We start from the raw sequence: 16,203 nt of genomic DNA, 5'->3' as shown, positions 1-16,203 counted from the left end.
CAGCCACAGAGCTAAGCAGTGTGAATCTCACCACCTTAAACTCTGCAGGCACACTACTTTTAAACACCAATTTATCCATAAACATCCATAAACATGTACTTTGAAGGAAATCCATCCCAAGCAAATTGCTGTCAAAGTAAAACACCTCATGCATAAACAGTTCCCTCCCTGGGGAAGGGAAAACATCTTCACACAAATGTCCTCAGGCACCTCAGTGATGACAATGCGGAAAGCAAACCTAGCAGAGATGTGGCTGCCACCACATAGAGCTTCATGGCTTTCGTGCATCTACATTGCTTTAAATGTCTGGAGATCTGGACTTTAACCTCTGGCATAAGCTGACGAACGGGCAGATTCTCCCCAAGTTTTAGTGCCAGCTGACGTAACCCAGAGCAGCTGTGCCAGAGGAGCTCTGCAGCGCACAGGCGCTCAGCCTTGGCACACCACCCTCTAAGCAACCACGAGATAAAGCATAAGTGCAAAAACCTGCTAGCTCAGCATTTTTGTGAATGGAGAAGTACCTTCCCCCTCTGGCTGTGTTCACAAAATAAGGACTCGTTGGCCCACCCCTCCCTTCTGGCTGTACCACTGCCTCCAGCTCTGGGGTGACCGGTGCTTGGCACGACCCGAAATTCAGCCCTCGCGCCTGGCACTCCTTGCCATTCTGCCTGACAAAACGCTTCTGTTCGCAACTAGTTAACCCAGAAATATTTTGGCCACTTTTGCTGGAGGGGTTTGCTTCGCTTGCAAGGTCGCTCAGAGTGAGCTCCCTGAACTTTGAACTGTGTCTGCACAGCGAGATAAACAAGAGCAGTATAAATACTGCAGCCCTGCTCCCCACCACGCTTTCCTCCGCGGCGCAGCGGAGCGGCGCTGCCAAGGCGAGTGGGGAGGAAGGGGTAAGTCTGTTTTCGCTTCGACTAGAGTGCCGGGACTTCAGATTTGGCAGGGTGTCCGCTTGTTTCCCCGGCTGAAAAGGCCGGCTGTGGAAATTTCCATTGGAAAAAGAAAAGTGAAGGAAAGTGTTAAGTGGGAGCGCAGCTCCTGTCTGGAGGCTGCAGAGGCAGAGCAGCATCGCCAGATGCCCCAGGAGCTTCGCGCTCTCCTAGCAGAGCCCTGTCAAGGTGGACAGTGTCCCAGATGTGTGGGAAGATGAAACAGCTGGCTCTGCTGATGCTTCTTGGGCCAGTATCTCATCCTCAAAGTGCTGTACCCCAAAACGATTTTGGTACAACTGCAGGCAGGGAATGTGGGGACAGCGGGATTTCTCAACATGATGCTGGCACTGCAGCAGCTGGCTCTTGTTTGAAAAGATCAGTAATTAAAAGTTTGGTGTTATTTATTTATTTCTGAATATGACAAGATTGGTGAAAAGCCTACCCTTTATCAGAATTTACTGTGTCCAAAACATCCTGTATTTACTATCAAACTCTGATGTGAGTGCTGGAATCACAATATTCCACAGCCTCGGATGTGTTTGGGAGCAGTTTTAAAACTTTATTTGGGACTTTTCTGCACACATTAACCCCAAATTATTATGTTATTGGAATAGAAGGATAACTACAGAATTTCTTGTATGTTTTGATTCTCATAAACATTAAATGGACGTAGTGTGGGCAGGAGTTTTTGTAAGATAGGGCAAATCTGAAACTTGAGTTTTCATTTCCTGCTTTTGCAAAATTGTTTCTATTCCTGTATCCTTTAGAGATTTTTCAACGGGATCCAAATGCTACAAGCTGACTTTTAAAAAACTTTGTCTTTTTTCTTTTCTTTTCTTTTCTTTTCTTTTCTTTTCTTTTCTTTTCTTTTCTTTTCTTTTCTTTTCTTTTCTTTTCTTTTCTTTTCTTTTCTTTTCTTTTCTTTTCTTTTCTTCTCTTCTCTTCTCTTCTCTTCTCTTCTCTTCTCTTCTCTTCTCTTCTCTTCTCTTCTCTTCTCTTCTCTTCTCTTCTCTTCTCTTCTCTTCTCTTCTCTTCTCTTCTCTTTTCTTTTCCTCTTCTCTTCTCTTTTCTTTGCTTTTCTTTGCTCTTCTTTGCTTTTCTTTGCTTTTCTTCTTTGCTTTTCTTTTTTCTTTTCTTTTCTTTTCTTTTCTTTTCTTTTCTTTTCTTTTCTTTTCTTTTCTTTTCTTTTCTTTTCTTTTCTTTTCTTTGCTTTGCTTTGCTTTGCTTTGCTTTGCTTTGCTTTGCTTTGCTTTGCTTTGCTTTGCTTTGCTTTGCTTTGCTTTTCTTCTTTGCTTTTCTTTGCTTTCCCTTTCCTTTTCCTTTTCCTTTTCCTTTTCCTTTTCCTTTTCCTTTTCCTTTTCCTTTTCCTTTTCCTTTTCCTTTTCCTTTTCCTTTTCCTTTTCCTTTTCCTTTTCCTTTTCCTTTTCCTTTTCCTTTTTTCCTTTTCCTTTTCCTTTTTTCCTTTTCCTTTTCCTTTTCCTTTTCCTTTTCCTTTTCCTTTTCCTTTTCCTTTTCCTTTTCCTTTTCCTTTTCCTTTTCCTTTTCCTTTTCCTTTTCCTTTTCCTTTTCCTTTTCCTTTTCCTTTTCCTTTTTTTCCTTTTCCTTTTCCTTTTTTCCTGCCAGGAACTGTAATGCTTGCTATGTATCAAAATACTCTGGTGGTGCAATTTCTTTTAAGTCAGTGGACTTGCTGTTGAGTAGGTTGGATTCACACCCAAATCTGGAGTAAACTGGTCTGGATTTTTACTGGTGTAAACTGGCTCAGCACCACTGATTTCAAAAAACAGGAAATGAGGCTGTTCAGTAGCATTAAAATAAATTGCAGTTATTCTGAACAATTTTTCAACAACAACAAAAAATTACTTACTTAATTACTTAAAAAAATACTTAATATAGGAGAACTCAATTGCAAAACAAAAGAAATATGATTAAGGAGTCAACAGTAGTTCAATTTTATGCCCTTTTACTTTATTTATTTATTTATTTTAACTAAACTGAATGCAATGAGTATCCTGCTGTGTTCTGTTGTGGGAATTTCAGTGTCTGAACTTCGTTTAGGCATTGATCTCATTTTGTTTATTTTCTCTCTTTTCAGATAAAGCCCAGCCATGTGGGCAGGGCTGGGGCTAGTTCTGGTTCTCTGTCTCCTCCCAGGAGGAGGGACAGAGACCCAGAACTGCCAGGAGCCCCCTGAATGGCGGGTCGGGGGGGAGAACCCGATGCTGAACTCTAGGGGCTCGGTGACGGTGGTGGCTCTCCTCCAGGCTAGCTGATACCTGTGCCTGCTGCAGGCTTCCAGGTGAGCGTAAATCTCTTTCCCATCTTTTGTTAAAACATGAGTGGTAGATTTTTTAAAGCCATCTGAGGATAATGCATGTGCCCAACTACAGATGCACTCAGTGAACACTAGCTTCCTCAGAAGCCCCGGCAATCCCAGCTGGTGTGTGTGCCCTGGTGTAGGAGCGCTCTGCACCGGTGGCAAAGATTCTTCAGCTCTTAGCGTCATCCTGACTAACAGATCGTGTTCTCCAGATGGTATTTACAGCATCAGATCAGATCAATTTGACATCAGTGAAACCCAAAACACACAGAAAGCCAATAGAAACAGTTCCTCAAGAGAGATGCTTCAGCTAGGAGCAGATAATTAATATAGTAGGATGCTGAAGCCAAGAAACATAATTCTCTGACTTGGCTAGAACATCTGAAACAGTCCAGTTATCACTCATTTTTTATGTAAAATCTGTAGGGGGAATGGCAAATCAAAATGCACGTTTTTAATGTTCTTTCACAGCCTCTGTTCAGAGGTTCTAGATACAAAAAATAAAACATAAAAAAGAAAAATCCAGAAGATACAGTAAGAACTGGCCTTGCAAAAAATGATGAAGCATTTAAGGGAATCTGTTATATTTTCATACAAGTCCTGAGATGTTGGTGTGTGCTGGTTTCTTGAACCTACCTCAGTAGAAATAACTAGGTAGCATGACAGTAACAGGAGCAAGGAAATAACTTTAAGTTGACCCAAACAGGAATTACATAGAACCCTTGTCTTGGATTCATTTAGTGGTTGTGAAATCAGTTTGGCTTAAAAATTCATACTTCTGGTTTCACGGCTTGATTTTGATCACTGTAATAACATATGCGTTTTCCCCTATAGGCTGCTTAAGTTCATATTATGATAGTCTTTGCAAATTTTTCAAGAGCTGGATTTTTAAACTGAGAAATTTCTACCTCCATCGAAGTCAAAAATGAGCTTTGTGGTTGGCTTTCAAGGTAGCTGGACTTGATTCCATGCATTTTAGAAAAGCTGTATTCTTTCAAGTTCTAGAGTACCTCCTGGAAATGAAAAAATTAAAATGTTTTATATATATATATGGAGTGATCCTGATCGAATGAACAAAAACACTGTACAGCAAGAAAGCAGCTTTCTGTACTAGGTAGCAAGGCAGAAGGGGTTTGTGATGGAACAGAAAAAGAGGAAGACTGATTCCTGCCAGACAGGCTTTAAACACACTCTATAGAGCCATTTTTTCAATCCTGTTATTGTAACATCCCTTTTCTGACTATCACATCTGGCTGCTGTACAAACCTATTTTATTATAAAGGTTTGCTTTCTTGATTTTTCATCTTCCTGATATATTCACTTTGTGCATTCTTTAACCACCTATGTGACCCAAAGCTCAGCGTTTGAATACAGACATCTCGTAAGCTATCTTTGTTAGACCATGAAGAGTGTGAAAGAGCTGCAATAAAAATATCACTGAATTCATCTGAAAACAGATGTCGCCTTTCTTAGCTTTCTAAGCTCTTATAGAGTCTGGCTTGGTGATAGCATAGAGTCATACTGTCATTTAGATTGGAAAAGACCTTCAGGATCATTAAGTCCAAAGACATAGTGGATAGCTGTGGCAAATAGCAGGGATGTTTTAATGATGTTCGATTGTTGCCATTAAAGCTCAGAGGAAAAAACATTTGCTGTAATGCAAGGAACATGGAGGACATTAACTTTTGTTGATGTGGCAAATAACTTATGTCTGGAAGCATGCATACATTTGAGAATAATCTTTTTGCATTGCAAAGCAAAATAAAACAAAACAAAACAAACAAACAAATAAATAAATAAAACAACCAACCAAACAGAAAAACCCAATACAATTGATTTATGGTCTTGCTTCTTCACATTCTCCTCTAGACTGGAGGACCTGCGAGTGAAGCTAGAGAATGAAGGACTTGTCAATATCTCGTATGTGGTTGTCAACCATCAAGGAGCTTATTCCCAGAAGAAATTTCACCTACTGAAAGAAAGTGTTTCAGAGTATATTGCTGTCTACCAACAAGATGAACATCAAGCTGATGTGTGGACCACCTTAAATGGAAACAAAGATGATTTTCTCATCTATGACAGGTCTGTGTTTAAAAGGAAAAACAGGAAAATATTTGCACATATTTAGATTAATGCTTTGTAAATCTCTATATTAATTCATTAAAATAATCTCCTAACAAAAATGTTATAATCTAAGTTGCACTGAGTAAAGCACTTGAACTTTTGCTGGGAAAAGGAAGCTATGAAAGAAAAGTCTGCTTTTGCCTAAGTGAGTTTGGGATAAGTACATTCTTCTTCATAATTATTCTTCATAATTAATTGCATAAAATTAATCACTATTAATTTTAGATTAATATAGTTGAGTGCAGAATTTGATGATTCTGATGTTAAGCTGTTTTTATTCTCTGACAACTTCATTACATCCATATATTTGAAACTAGAATCAAGCCAGAAAAGCTACTTGAGCTACCTGACTTCTCACAAAAACATTGTGACTGAAGTTGCTGAAGGCGTCACAGGGACATGTATCTTTTGGCAGAACTAGTAATAATTATTTAATTGAAGTCCTGATTTTCCAGTTTTGAAGTGATGGAAATTATTTGAAAAGTCCTGCAGTTAAGATGTCCATCTCAGTTACTATTATGCTAGTGTAAAGAACATTCTCAGTTCATACTGAAGCATAATGAAGTTTGTTAGGGAAATAGAAAGTTATTTCACCTTTTTTTTGGTCCTTCTTGTTCTTGGGTAACATGATGAAATTAGGCATCAAATGCAAATTAGGGAGCAAATAAACCCCAGTATGGAAGGTTGATGTTGTATGACAGACAAACAGAATGTCATCCGTGGAGGGTCCCCAAAGCTGATACCTGGCCCACGTTTAAAGGTTGAACAATTCTGTACTGTCAACATGTAGGATACACCTACACTGGCACTTCTAATTGATTTGGCAATAGTTTGTCTGTGATCCATTTTGGTTCTAGGAATTTTTGTCCTGCCAATCTGTCGTCCTAGATGTGTACTGCAAACATGTAGGGAGCTCAGGCTGGAGGAACTGCTGTTGACATTGCAGGTGGGGCGCATAAGAAGGTGCCCTTGTGTACAGCTTGCACATTTATTCCAGCTGGTCAAGGACATACCAGAACATTACAGTACAGACATGGGGCAAACACGCACTGTAAAAATTCCCTCATGCACACCAGATCACTAATGGAGATAGATCACAATGCTCATTCCCATAAAAAACAAACAAACAAACAAACAAAACGTTAAGTTGCATTAGGGAAAGGTTCTGCACCCAGAGGGTGGTCGGGCACTGGGACAGGCTCCCCAGGACAGTGATCAGAGCACTGAGCTGCTGGAGTTCAAGGAGTGTTTGGACAACACTCTCAGACATTTGGTTTGTTTTTTGGGTGGTCCTGTATGGAGCCAGGAGTGGGACTTGATGAGATGTGTGGGTCCCTGCCAACTCTGATATTCTGTGGTTCTTTGTACACAATAACCTTGTGGTGATCTGTACCAGTATGCAAACAGGCCTCCTCGTTAGTAAAACAGGTCTTGCTAACGTGTACCTTTGGTAACCTGGGTGCAGCTGAAGCCGAGTTTTCTGCCCGTGGAGTTGTTATGTCAGTCAGAAATCAGGCTTCACACTACAACTGATGCGGCTGAGCAGACAGGTATTTGTAAGGCAGATGCTGGTTTTTACTGTAAGTTTCTTGGAGGAAATTGCTCTCTGTTGGTCTGTACATTGTGGGTGGACTGACATGAATAAAATAAGGTATGTTAAAAAAAAATATTTAATTTTATTTGTGTATGTTTCTGCATACGTAACCATGAAGTTCTTTCTCTTCTTAGATGCGGCCGCCTAGTGTACCACCTGGGTCTTCCCTATTCCTTCCTGTCTTTCAACTACGTAGAAGAAGCTATTAAGATTGCGTACTGTGAAAACAAGTGTGGAAACTGCTCTTACACGGTATTTTCTAGTTTAATTCTTCATATACTAAGAAAGGAAACTGGATTTGAGCAGTACTTACATTTTTTTTTTCAGTGTGATTAATCCCAAAAGACATCATTTTGAATCTAGATATTTCGTGGGTCTAACAGAGAACATTTACATATTTTTGAAAATGAATTAGATGTAATTTAGAATAGACTGATTATTTAAATTCCTGCCCTTGACCTAAATGCAAATCATTTTCAGAAATCTAAATACAACTTTGTGTGGTAATCCTGTTTCTGGAGCTAGTGAGCATTTAGATACTATTTTTGGGGACAGGTAGGTAATTAAATAGTATTTTGGGGGGAAACATGACAGCCAAATCTGAGCTGGTGTAAGTTACTATTCCTTTTAGTTTATATTTGAATGTATACAACATACAATAATATATTGTATAGAAGTAAATGTATGCAGTATACAATAGTTAATTTTAAAAACTGGTAATACAATGTGACAATTATTACTATTATGAAAGAAAAAGGGTAGCTTTGTTTTACATGTAACTAGGGATCAGAAATACTTCAAGGATTACCAAGAAACGTGCATACATAGTCATGAACGTTGGACAAGAATCATTGTTTTGGTTTCTATCATACAGCTTTCCAGCTGAATGTAGGCCTCAGGCAGGTTGGATGTGGGAATATTTTTATTAGCAATTATGTAAACCATATTTTCTAAAATTTAATGTTAAGAGGCCTGTCCAGCTTTCAGTGTTGTAAAACAAGGTTTTTTTTGATACATTCACATATTTTTTTTTTCTTTTTTTTTTTTTATCCCTCTTGGTTAGCCTTAGGGGGGACAATTGAAAGTTTTAAAATGCTAAACACCACATATGGTGTTCAGAAGGCACACAGCACCTTTGTGCCTGGCTCACGTTCAGCCCCTAGTGCTTACACAAATAATCACAGTTGGAATCATGCAGTCTGATAAACACAACAATTTGGGAATTGAAATAGGACACAAAAAGTATGTGACAGAAAATCTTCCCTGCCCTATTACACTGAGTTACAGCCAACCAGGCAGCAGTGACACATGAATGTGCTTTAATCTTCAGATGGAGAAACCATTTTGAACAACTTTGCCAGCTGCAATGTTCTTATTTAAAGAAAGCTTTCATGTTCAGCAACTGGACATATATTGCTGACTGGTTTATCTATTTTTATGGAAACATCTTTCACAACCCCACTCTCAGTGGTATGAGATTGGTTTTCATAGCTGCTCCACTGGCGTGCTTACCTGTGCCTGAGGTGTCCAACCACAGAACCACAGTGGCAGTTAAGCTAGGGATGTGGGTGATACGGGGGATTTTTGTGCCTCCAACAAATCTTGGAGGCAGATGTTTCTTTCCAGTTTTTCTTTTGTAATTGCATCACGGAGGGTGTGGTAGACTCTGCTCTTGAAGCCAACATGTTTGGATTTCCCCTCCCCACCCACCTCCAGAGGTTACAGAGAGAACTTTTTTGGATAGTCTTTGTATTTTCTTGATTTTGTTGGAAGCTGGAATGTTAAATGCATTGTTCTTTTCTGCAAGGAAATATAGATGGTAGCTCACCCCTTACATTACTCCATGAGTTTTTCAAAACTACTTATAAACAGCAGTTTAAAATATCTCATTGGTTGGGTTCTAAGTACTGCAAAAATACTTATATGATTAATATTTACAAGTAGTTTAATTAAATACAATGCTTTGTTTAAACTTATGTTTTGCAGGAACCTGATACTGATGCAACATGCGAAAACATCACGAAAAAAGCAGATGAAAAGCTAGCAGAGGTAGAGCCCAAACCAAGTGGTCAACACTCAAATCACAACCACCAACTGCACAGGCACAGACACCACCACCACCGCCATTCCAAAAATCAGAACCATCAGGCTCCTTCTGAAACTCAAAGACATCACCCTCACAGCGGTCGGCGTCACAGAGTTTTTGACCATAACATACATGATCAGACAGGTAGCCATGAACAGGTAGAAATTGTTCCTCCAGGAGAAGGTGTGGAAATTCTTAGACAAGATACAAAACTATGAAAAAAAGGGAAAACCAGCTGTAAAAACCAGTTAACCTGAAATTGGCAGACAGCATCGTCAGACTCAACATCTAGTAGCTGATGTTGTCATTGTCGACACCTTTTGTTTGAAGAGCTAGGAAATTCTGTCACTTGACAGTGTCGCGGAGCACTTCCAAATTCTTGCAGGTGACACGGCCAGCTGTTAGCAGAGGACATCACTGAATCCTGACAGTGACGTCTGCTCACTGCTGCCTGAGAGTCACCAGCAGCAGGAGCAAGTGAAACTAGCGACACCTGACAGTGACAGGAAAGGGCAGGAAACTGAGCATGAAAAACAAACTAAGCACCTTAAAAATGCAAGGAAGTCCTATTGCCTAAATTTATTTAATTGCAGCAGTGGAAAAAAATAATAGATTAATAGAGAAGTATTTCCATTACTCCCAAATGAAAATTAGACCACGACAGGTGACAGGAGTGTAGAGTTAAGGTTTTGCAAAGAGCAGTGCTCTTGGAATTACATAATACCTGTCAAACTCCATCAACAAAAAATTCATTAATATAAAGGAATTTAATTAACCCAGAGTTTGTTTTTCAGTTGCATGTGGGAGGTGTCGGCATTCTCGATTAATTTGTCTTCCTTGTTTCTCTTCTAACATTCTGCTTGCATTTGTGAGGACAGGAACATAAACTATGACCTAGGGGTTCCTGTCTGATGTTTTGCAATCAAGAATAGAAGAAAAGCAAAACAGACACTTTAATCTTTTTTTTTTCCTTTTTTTTTTTTTTTTTAATTAAGATAGAATATACTCAAAAGCTTTTTCTGACCTGGGGATACAAATTATGTACAAGAAAAGCTTATTTCTAAACAGTGTGCCAAAATAACTTTTTATCTCAAGTGTAAGATACGAGCAACAACTGAATTATTTTAAAATCACAAAATCACATGTATGCTTTACGTTTGTGGGTTAGGTGCAGTATCAGGATCCACCGATGCATTCTACTACAGTTTGTAAAATCCCACTGAATGATTAATAAGGTCATGTCTGAAGTGAGAAGTGTTAACAATTCTTTGTGTGGAATCAATATTTTTAACAGAAAGGGACAGAACAAACTCAGTCTTGGTTTAATGTTTATCTTTGTTTATGACAGTACTGAATTTGTTAAATCTGTATTGATTAGCAAGGTAATATACCACTGACATTTGTGTAATTTCTCTGTTTGTAGCTTAGCTTTCTCTAATTTTGATTAACCAAGTTGAATTACAGATACAGTTGTGTAAAGGATTCCTGGATGAAGAAAGGAAAGCTGCTTTGAAAGCATACACCATAACTAATGATGATTTAATAGGAAAACTCTTACTCCTACGAAACCTGAATCTTTTTATGGTGAATGCTAATTAGCAAGAAAGTAGTATGGATATAAACTGAATGCCTACTTTTGGAATATATGGAAAGAGAATTTTCAATAAAAAGTATTCAGTATTTCTTCATGTGTTGTTTTTACTTTCACTTTACTTTTTTGGTTTGAAATCATTTTCTCATCATTTGTACTACTGAAGTGCCTCATGCTATTTATTCAAAACCGCCTCCGTTTGAAGTGCAAGTCCTGGCCTTTATTAAGACGTTGCTCTAAGTCTCTTATGGTGTTTCGGAGAATTTCAATTTCCTTGTTTTTCTCCTCCTGGAGATGCTGCAACTTCTGCAAAAATGCAAGAAAAGTCTTTGTTCATAAACATCAGGTGGGATTATTACCTGCAATATGCTATTGCTAATACAAAATACTAGAATATCTTTCTCAGTATTTCTTATCACAACATTACAAAGATGACTTCCCCAAAATCCTGTTTCTGTGACATCACAAAATTCCCAGCCTACAAAGACAATAATGCATATATAATTTGTATCAGTTATTGATGTCATTACTACCTTAAGTTCCAAAGTTAAAAATTCTGTATTAAAACCACTTCACGTGTAGGCTTTTGTTGTTGTTCATGTCAAAGGTATTAAGGTAAACTCTATCTATACCAACATCAGCGCAAAAGACATGAAATTAGTTGTCTAGAGGTGGGAGAGATGTGTTGGAGAGAGTGAAGATGGGCCCTGTAAGACATGGAACTCTTTTTTTCCCAAATAAAGATGTATTGTGGAACAAACAGAACACAGTAACACCCCAGAGAACGACTGTTTGAATATGCAGATTAGAGGCTATTAAAGCACATACCCTTCGATAGATACTTTGTGGCAAGACAGAAGCATCTGAAAATGACTTTGTTGTTTTATTCTGGACTCTTGCCAATTTAGCATTGAACTGAAAGAATCAGGACATTATAAACATTAACAACCCAGCAAAAGGGGAAAAAAAAGCATGTTAATACAAGGATATATATATATATATGTATATATATGCAGGAGGAGAAAATGAACGGATGCTAAAAAATTCTGAAACCATCCCCCTTCCCTCATGTTCCAAGGATAACTCAGCCCAAACACTTTCACACCTTGCTTTTTTTTTTTTTTTTTTTTTTTTTTTTTAAATATGTGAAAGGTTTAAAGTATTTACATAATTTTTCTGCAGTGAGGACAGTGTCTTAAAACTTGAGCCATGAAATACATGTTGAATTCCATTACTCAAACCTCTGCAGGATTAGAAGTTTTAAAACTCTTGGACATTTATTTTAAAAATAAAATTAAAATAATTAATAAAATAATAAACCACCTTCCAAGCATTTAGAAATATAAAAGATTAAGAATAAATATAAAGTATTAATTTTTATAGCTCAAAAAAATAGCAAAATTTTCAAGTAATTTAAACCAAGAACACCTCGAACTTCACTCTCCATGTGTATCAGGCAGGACTAGGTTTCAGAGCAGAAATCACTCAGATACCATTACAGAAGAGAACATGTGCCACTGATCTTTGTAAAGATGATCACAAGTTTCATAGGTTCCGTCACGTTAGTTTATGTACTAACTATGAGATTTTTCACTACACAGTCTTCTAAGTTTACCCAATGCATAACTGATCTTTAACTCAGAATAAAACATACCTCTATCTGCAGTTTAATTATTTCATTCTGCTTCTCTTCATCTTGGGTTTTCAGCTGCCTAGTTAGCTCTAGTATTTCCAGTTCTTTTTTCTCTATTTGTTCTCTAAACTCCACCTCTTGTGCTTCAGCTAATAACACAGTAACACCAAATATGATGACTAAATTATAGAATATGATTAGATGTAAAAAATAAAAACAGCATTTCCAAATATTAGAACTTCGTATTTCACAGGAAAACAATTTCAGTCAAACAAAATACACATCAAAGCTATGTGGAAGCCATCGTGTCCCATGAAAGTGAGACGAAGTCTCCTTAAAGAAGCATTCTGTAGATCACATTCTACAAAGACTTTACTTACCTTTTTTTAAGCTAAGTGGATAACCAAAAAATCCTACTTTTTCAAGGCTATGTCAGTAATGAAAAGAATATTAATACTGCAATCAGGTGTTTCTTTTTGCAGAATTATTTATCTGCAAAAAAAGGTATGATGTCATGCTCTTATTGAGCTGGAACACCCCCTCACAACAGTCTAGCTCACACTTCAGTAATTTTCCACATAGCACTTAACCCAAAATTTCATGCCTTCAGATATTCAGTCAAAGTTCACAGTGTCTGTTCTACTTTTTTTGGAATTTCTGTTCATCTTACATTGCTGTAGTATTACCGTACTGCCATTCTCTAAGGGGAGACCTTGTACCCTGATTACCTTAAAGGAGGTTGTAACAAGGTGGGGATCAGGCTCTTCTCCCAGGCACAAAGTGATAAGATGAGGTGAAATGGCCTGAAGTTGCACCAGGGGAGGTTTAGGTTGTGTATTAGGGGAAATTTCTGAAAGGGTTGTGCAGCACTGGAACAGGCTGCCCAGGGAAATGGTTGAGTAATAGAGGTAGAACTTAGTAGCGTGGTTTAGAGGTGGACTTGCCAGTACTAGAATAAAGGTCGGACTAGGTGATTTTAGAGGTCTTTTCCAGCCTGAATGATTCTATGATTCTATGATTCTGTTCTCCTGAGCCAAGATCAAATTCAGTTCAACACTATCCTTTTCTAGCTTTCAGGTGTCATTGTTTTGTCAGTATGACATCTGTACTCTAAGTAGAAACTGTTTTCCAGTGTTTTCCATGAAGAAGTTGAATTCTTGCATTTGTGCTAGAAGGAGTATAGCTCTTTATGGTTCTTACAGGTTACAACATGGTTTACCCAACTATATAGCATTTAGTCTTGAGAGAACTTACATTTTTTTCTTATGTTGCAGTTCAACTGTGTTATTTCTAATTTGTGGGCTTCTTCTTTGTTTTGAATTTCTACCATAAGTTTCTCAATCTGATCTTTATATTCCTGTGAATGTAAAAAGCTTCATAAAAATCTTCAGGTTTCTGTGCTTGCTTAGAAAGCCTTCTGCAAAGCACAACATTCACATCAAAATGCACAGTACTCTATAATTCAGTACTTGTTTTATGTTGCACCTGTTCAATTCTAAAATTCCATTTACTTCTTAAAGAACCTGGTGGAAGTCTACAGATGAAAGATGCAGCAATTTTCATTTTATTACAGCTACCAGTTAAAATAAAATTATAAATTTCACTTATGAGGAGAAAAGGCAAATGCAGAGGTGGTATTCCTTTCCCCAGTCTAGGATATGAGGTGGTGCTGCAGTTAGTTAAGTGACTACATTTTTACCTTACTGGATTTTTGAATGTAGGACTATATAACAGAAATGGTATTTAAAGTATGCAAGGTTGTTAATATTGCTTATTCCAAGGATTTTAGGATTGTAGGACTTTACACTGGTAGCAGTGGAAACATCAGTGGTATGAGTGGTCGTGATGTTGGTAGCACTGATACTCAAGTAAACAGTTTGAGCACGCCTGTTTTAAGTTTGCTCTAATGAGAAATACTCTGTAACTGGAAAGGAATTGATTGTATTTGTAGAGGCGCTTACTCCAAAGCTCTTGTCAAAGCCTTCAGCACGGTAGGTAGACACTGACCAAAGCAATTCTTTAAGTCACTTACAAAGGCAGTTACTATTTGGTGGTAACAGCATATACAGGGTGGTCAAGTAAGTGACTTCAGAACATCACTAGGTGTGCATTTATACATAAAAGACATGTATAATCATAGTTTGCTTGTGTCTTTTTGAAAGCATTATTTATTCTCAAATTGTCACGATAACAGCTCTATTGGTGTAAAAGTTTAATATACATTTATGACTAGTGTAAACACAGGCAAAGAAAACTGGCAATAAGATCATTAATCCTATACAGATAAGAGATACACAATCATAGCATAGAGATAGCACACAGCATGTGGTTAGCCCTGCTTATGTTACCTCCTTTCTAAACCAGAGAGGGAAAGATAAAAGTACTTGTATTTATTATGAGGTAACTTGTATTTATTATGAGGGACCTATTCTTTTTACAGCATTTACTCCCAAAGAAACAGAGAAAGAGAGATTACTATTCCTCTGACTGAATTCCTCTGATCATTTGTAACAAACCTGTTCACAAGCTTTTAATTTCTCTTCCAAAATGTGAATGTTTTCCTTCAGTCTATCATTTTCATCTAAACAATAAATAAACAAATAAGAATAATATACTAAAAGGTACATTTTGACAGTTATTAGCATGAAAGCAGAATAAATAAATTAATTGAATTTTTTTTTAGTTGCCTGAACTTTACAAAAATTTACATATTCTAGACTTGATAATTTTAATTTACAGAGCTACATAATCTCAGCCTCCACTTTTTTTTTGAATAAGAAAATTCATAATTTAACCATAATATTTGTTTGGTATTTGAACTGTAATTTCTCTTCTGATTCTGCAGTCAAGAAAACCTACATGTATATGCAAAGTTAACTGGCTCACAAAACAAATTACTATAAGGTCCACAGCACTTTCAAGTTAGGAGATGTAACTTTTTAAGGACTTGTTTCTCAAAGCAACAACTCAGTTAATGTGTGTAAGCTCTTATAAAGACTGTCTGCAATGACAATAATTATGCACACTGGAAAGCAGCATCTCAAAAACAGAATTCAGAAAAAGCAGTTACTGCTTTCTGGATACGTACAATCCATTTTGAGTATTAAAAACAGCCATATACTTCTAAATCTTAGAAGTTTACTAATACTTACGCTAAATTTCCTTGAACACACAATGGGTATAAAATAGAGTATAGGCTGTAGAATTAAACTGTGATATAAAGATACTTTAATATATGATGTGTATAAAAATATAACAAATATTTCTCTATTTACCTTTAAAACAACAGTGAGTAATTGTTGAGTATTTCTGGATAACAGCCTGATTTTAATGACATTAAGTTGAGGATTAAGACTGGTTTTACAAAGCACATTGGTAGAAAAAACAAAAAACACATAAATGCTTAAAGGAACTATAGTTTAGTGATCAAATAATACTTTCTCAAATTTTCTAAAATTTTCTGTGCTGTGCTGAAAAAAAAAATTAAATCCTAATAAAATTAATTAAATTAATTAAAGATCTCACTGAAACAGAACTTCTTTTATGGGTGGATTCTAAGTAGAATAATAGCAGTAGACATGTATTAAGTACATAGACCACCAAAATCTGCACAGGATTGATTTTAGATACACTTTGTTTCATCCCTGAAATGAAACACAGCCAGTGAATTTCTCTCTCTGAAAAAGAGAAAAGATGCCTCTGAACTTCTCTCTCTGAAAAAAAAACCACCACGTGAATATAAAAAAACTGTAAATGTTTACTTATTTTAATTTACTGCACAGAATATATAAGAACATTTTTGCTTTTACCTTTCACGTTACAGTGGTTTTCAAGAGTTTGTGTTAGACCCTTGATCACATTCTGTAAGGTAGTACATTCTAGAAGAAATGAGAAATCCAGTAGTTTTAAATAACTTC

At 37.0% G+C, this 16,203-nt stretch overlaps 2 protein-coding genes across 2 annotated transcripts in view; one reads left to right on the top strand and one right to left on the bottom strand.

Annotated features, from left to right (window-relative positions):
- Positions 1 to 742: 742 nt before the first annotated feature.
- On the top strand, positions 743 to 10,742 carry SELENOP (selenoprotein P). The gene is made up of 5 exons (XM_084505406.1): positions 743 to 899; positions 3,034 to 3,237; positions 5,128 to 5,340; positions 7,111 to 7,228; positions 8,963 to 10,742. The coding sequence occupies exons 2-5, from the start codon at positions 3,047 to 3,049 to the stop codon at positions 9,557 to 9,559; spliced, it is 1,119 nt and encodes a 372-aa protein (XP_084361532.1). The 5' UTR covers positions 743 to 899; positions 3,034 to 3,046; the 3' UTR covers positions 9,560 to 10,742.
- Positions 9,964 to 16,203, bottom strand: part of CCDC152 (coiled-coil domain containing 152) — a 19,519-nt gene continuing 13,279 nt past the window's right edge. The window contains exons 5-10 of the mRNA XM_084505407.1: positions 16,096 to 16,164; positions 14,803 to 14,867; positions 13,541 to 13,643; positions 12,308 to 12,435; positions 11,482 to 11,568; positions 9,964 to 10,959 (exon numbers count right to left, since the gene is read on the bottom strand). Of these exons, the coding sequence (XP_084361533.1) occupies positions 10,837 to 10,959; positions 11,482 to 11,568; positions 12,308 to 12,435; positions 13,541 to 13,643; positions 14,803 to 14,867; positions 16,096 to 16,164 (575 nt within the window). The 3' untranslated portion in view covers positions 9,964 to 10,836. The remainder of the gene's footprint in view (positions 10,960 to 11,481; positions 11,569 to 12,307; positions 12,436 to 13,540; positions 13,644 to 14,802; positions 14,868 to 16,095; positions 16,165 to 16,203) is intronic.

The sequence above is a fragment of the Aythya ferina genome, assembly GCF_964211825.1.
Source record: "Aythya ferina genome assembly, chromosome: Z".
NCBI lineage: Eukaryota > Metazoa > Chordata > Aves > Anseriformes > Anatidae > Aythya > Aythya ferina.
Note: the sequence above shows the minus strand (reverse complement) of the source record. Positions and strands in the feature narration are given on the sequence as shown.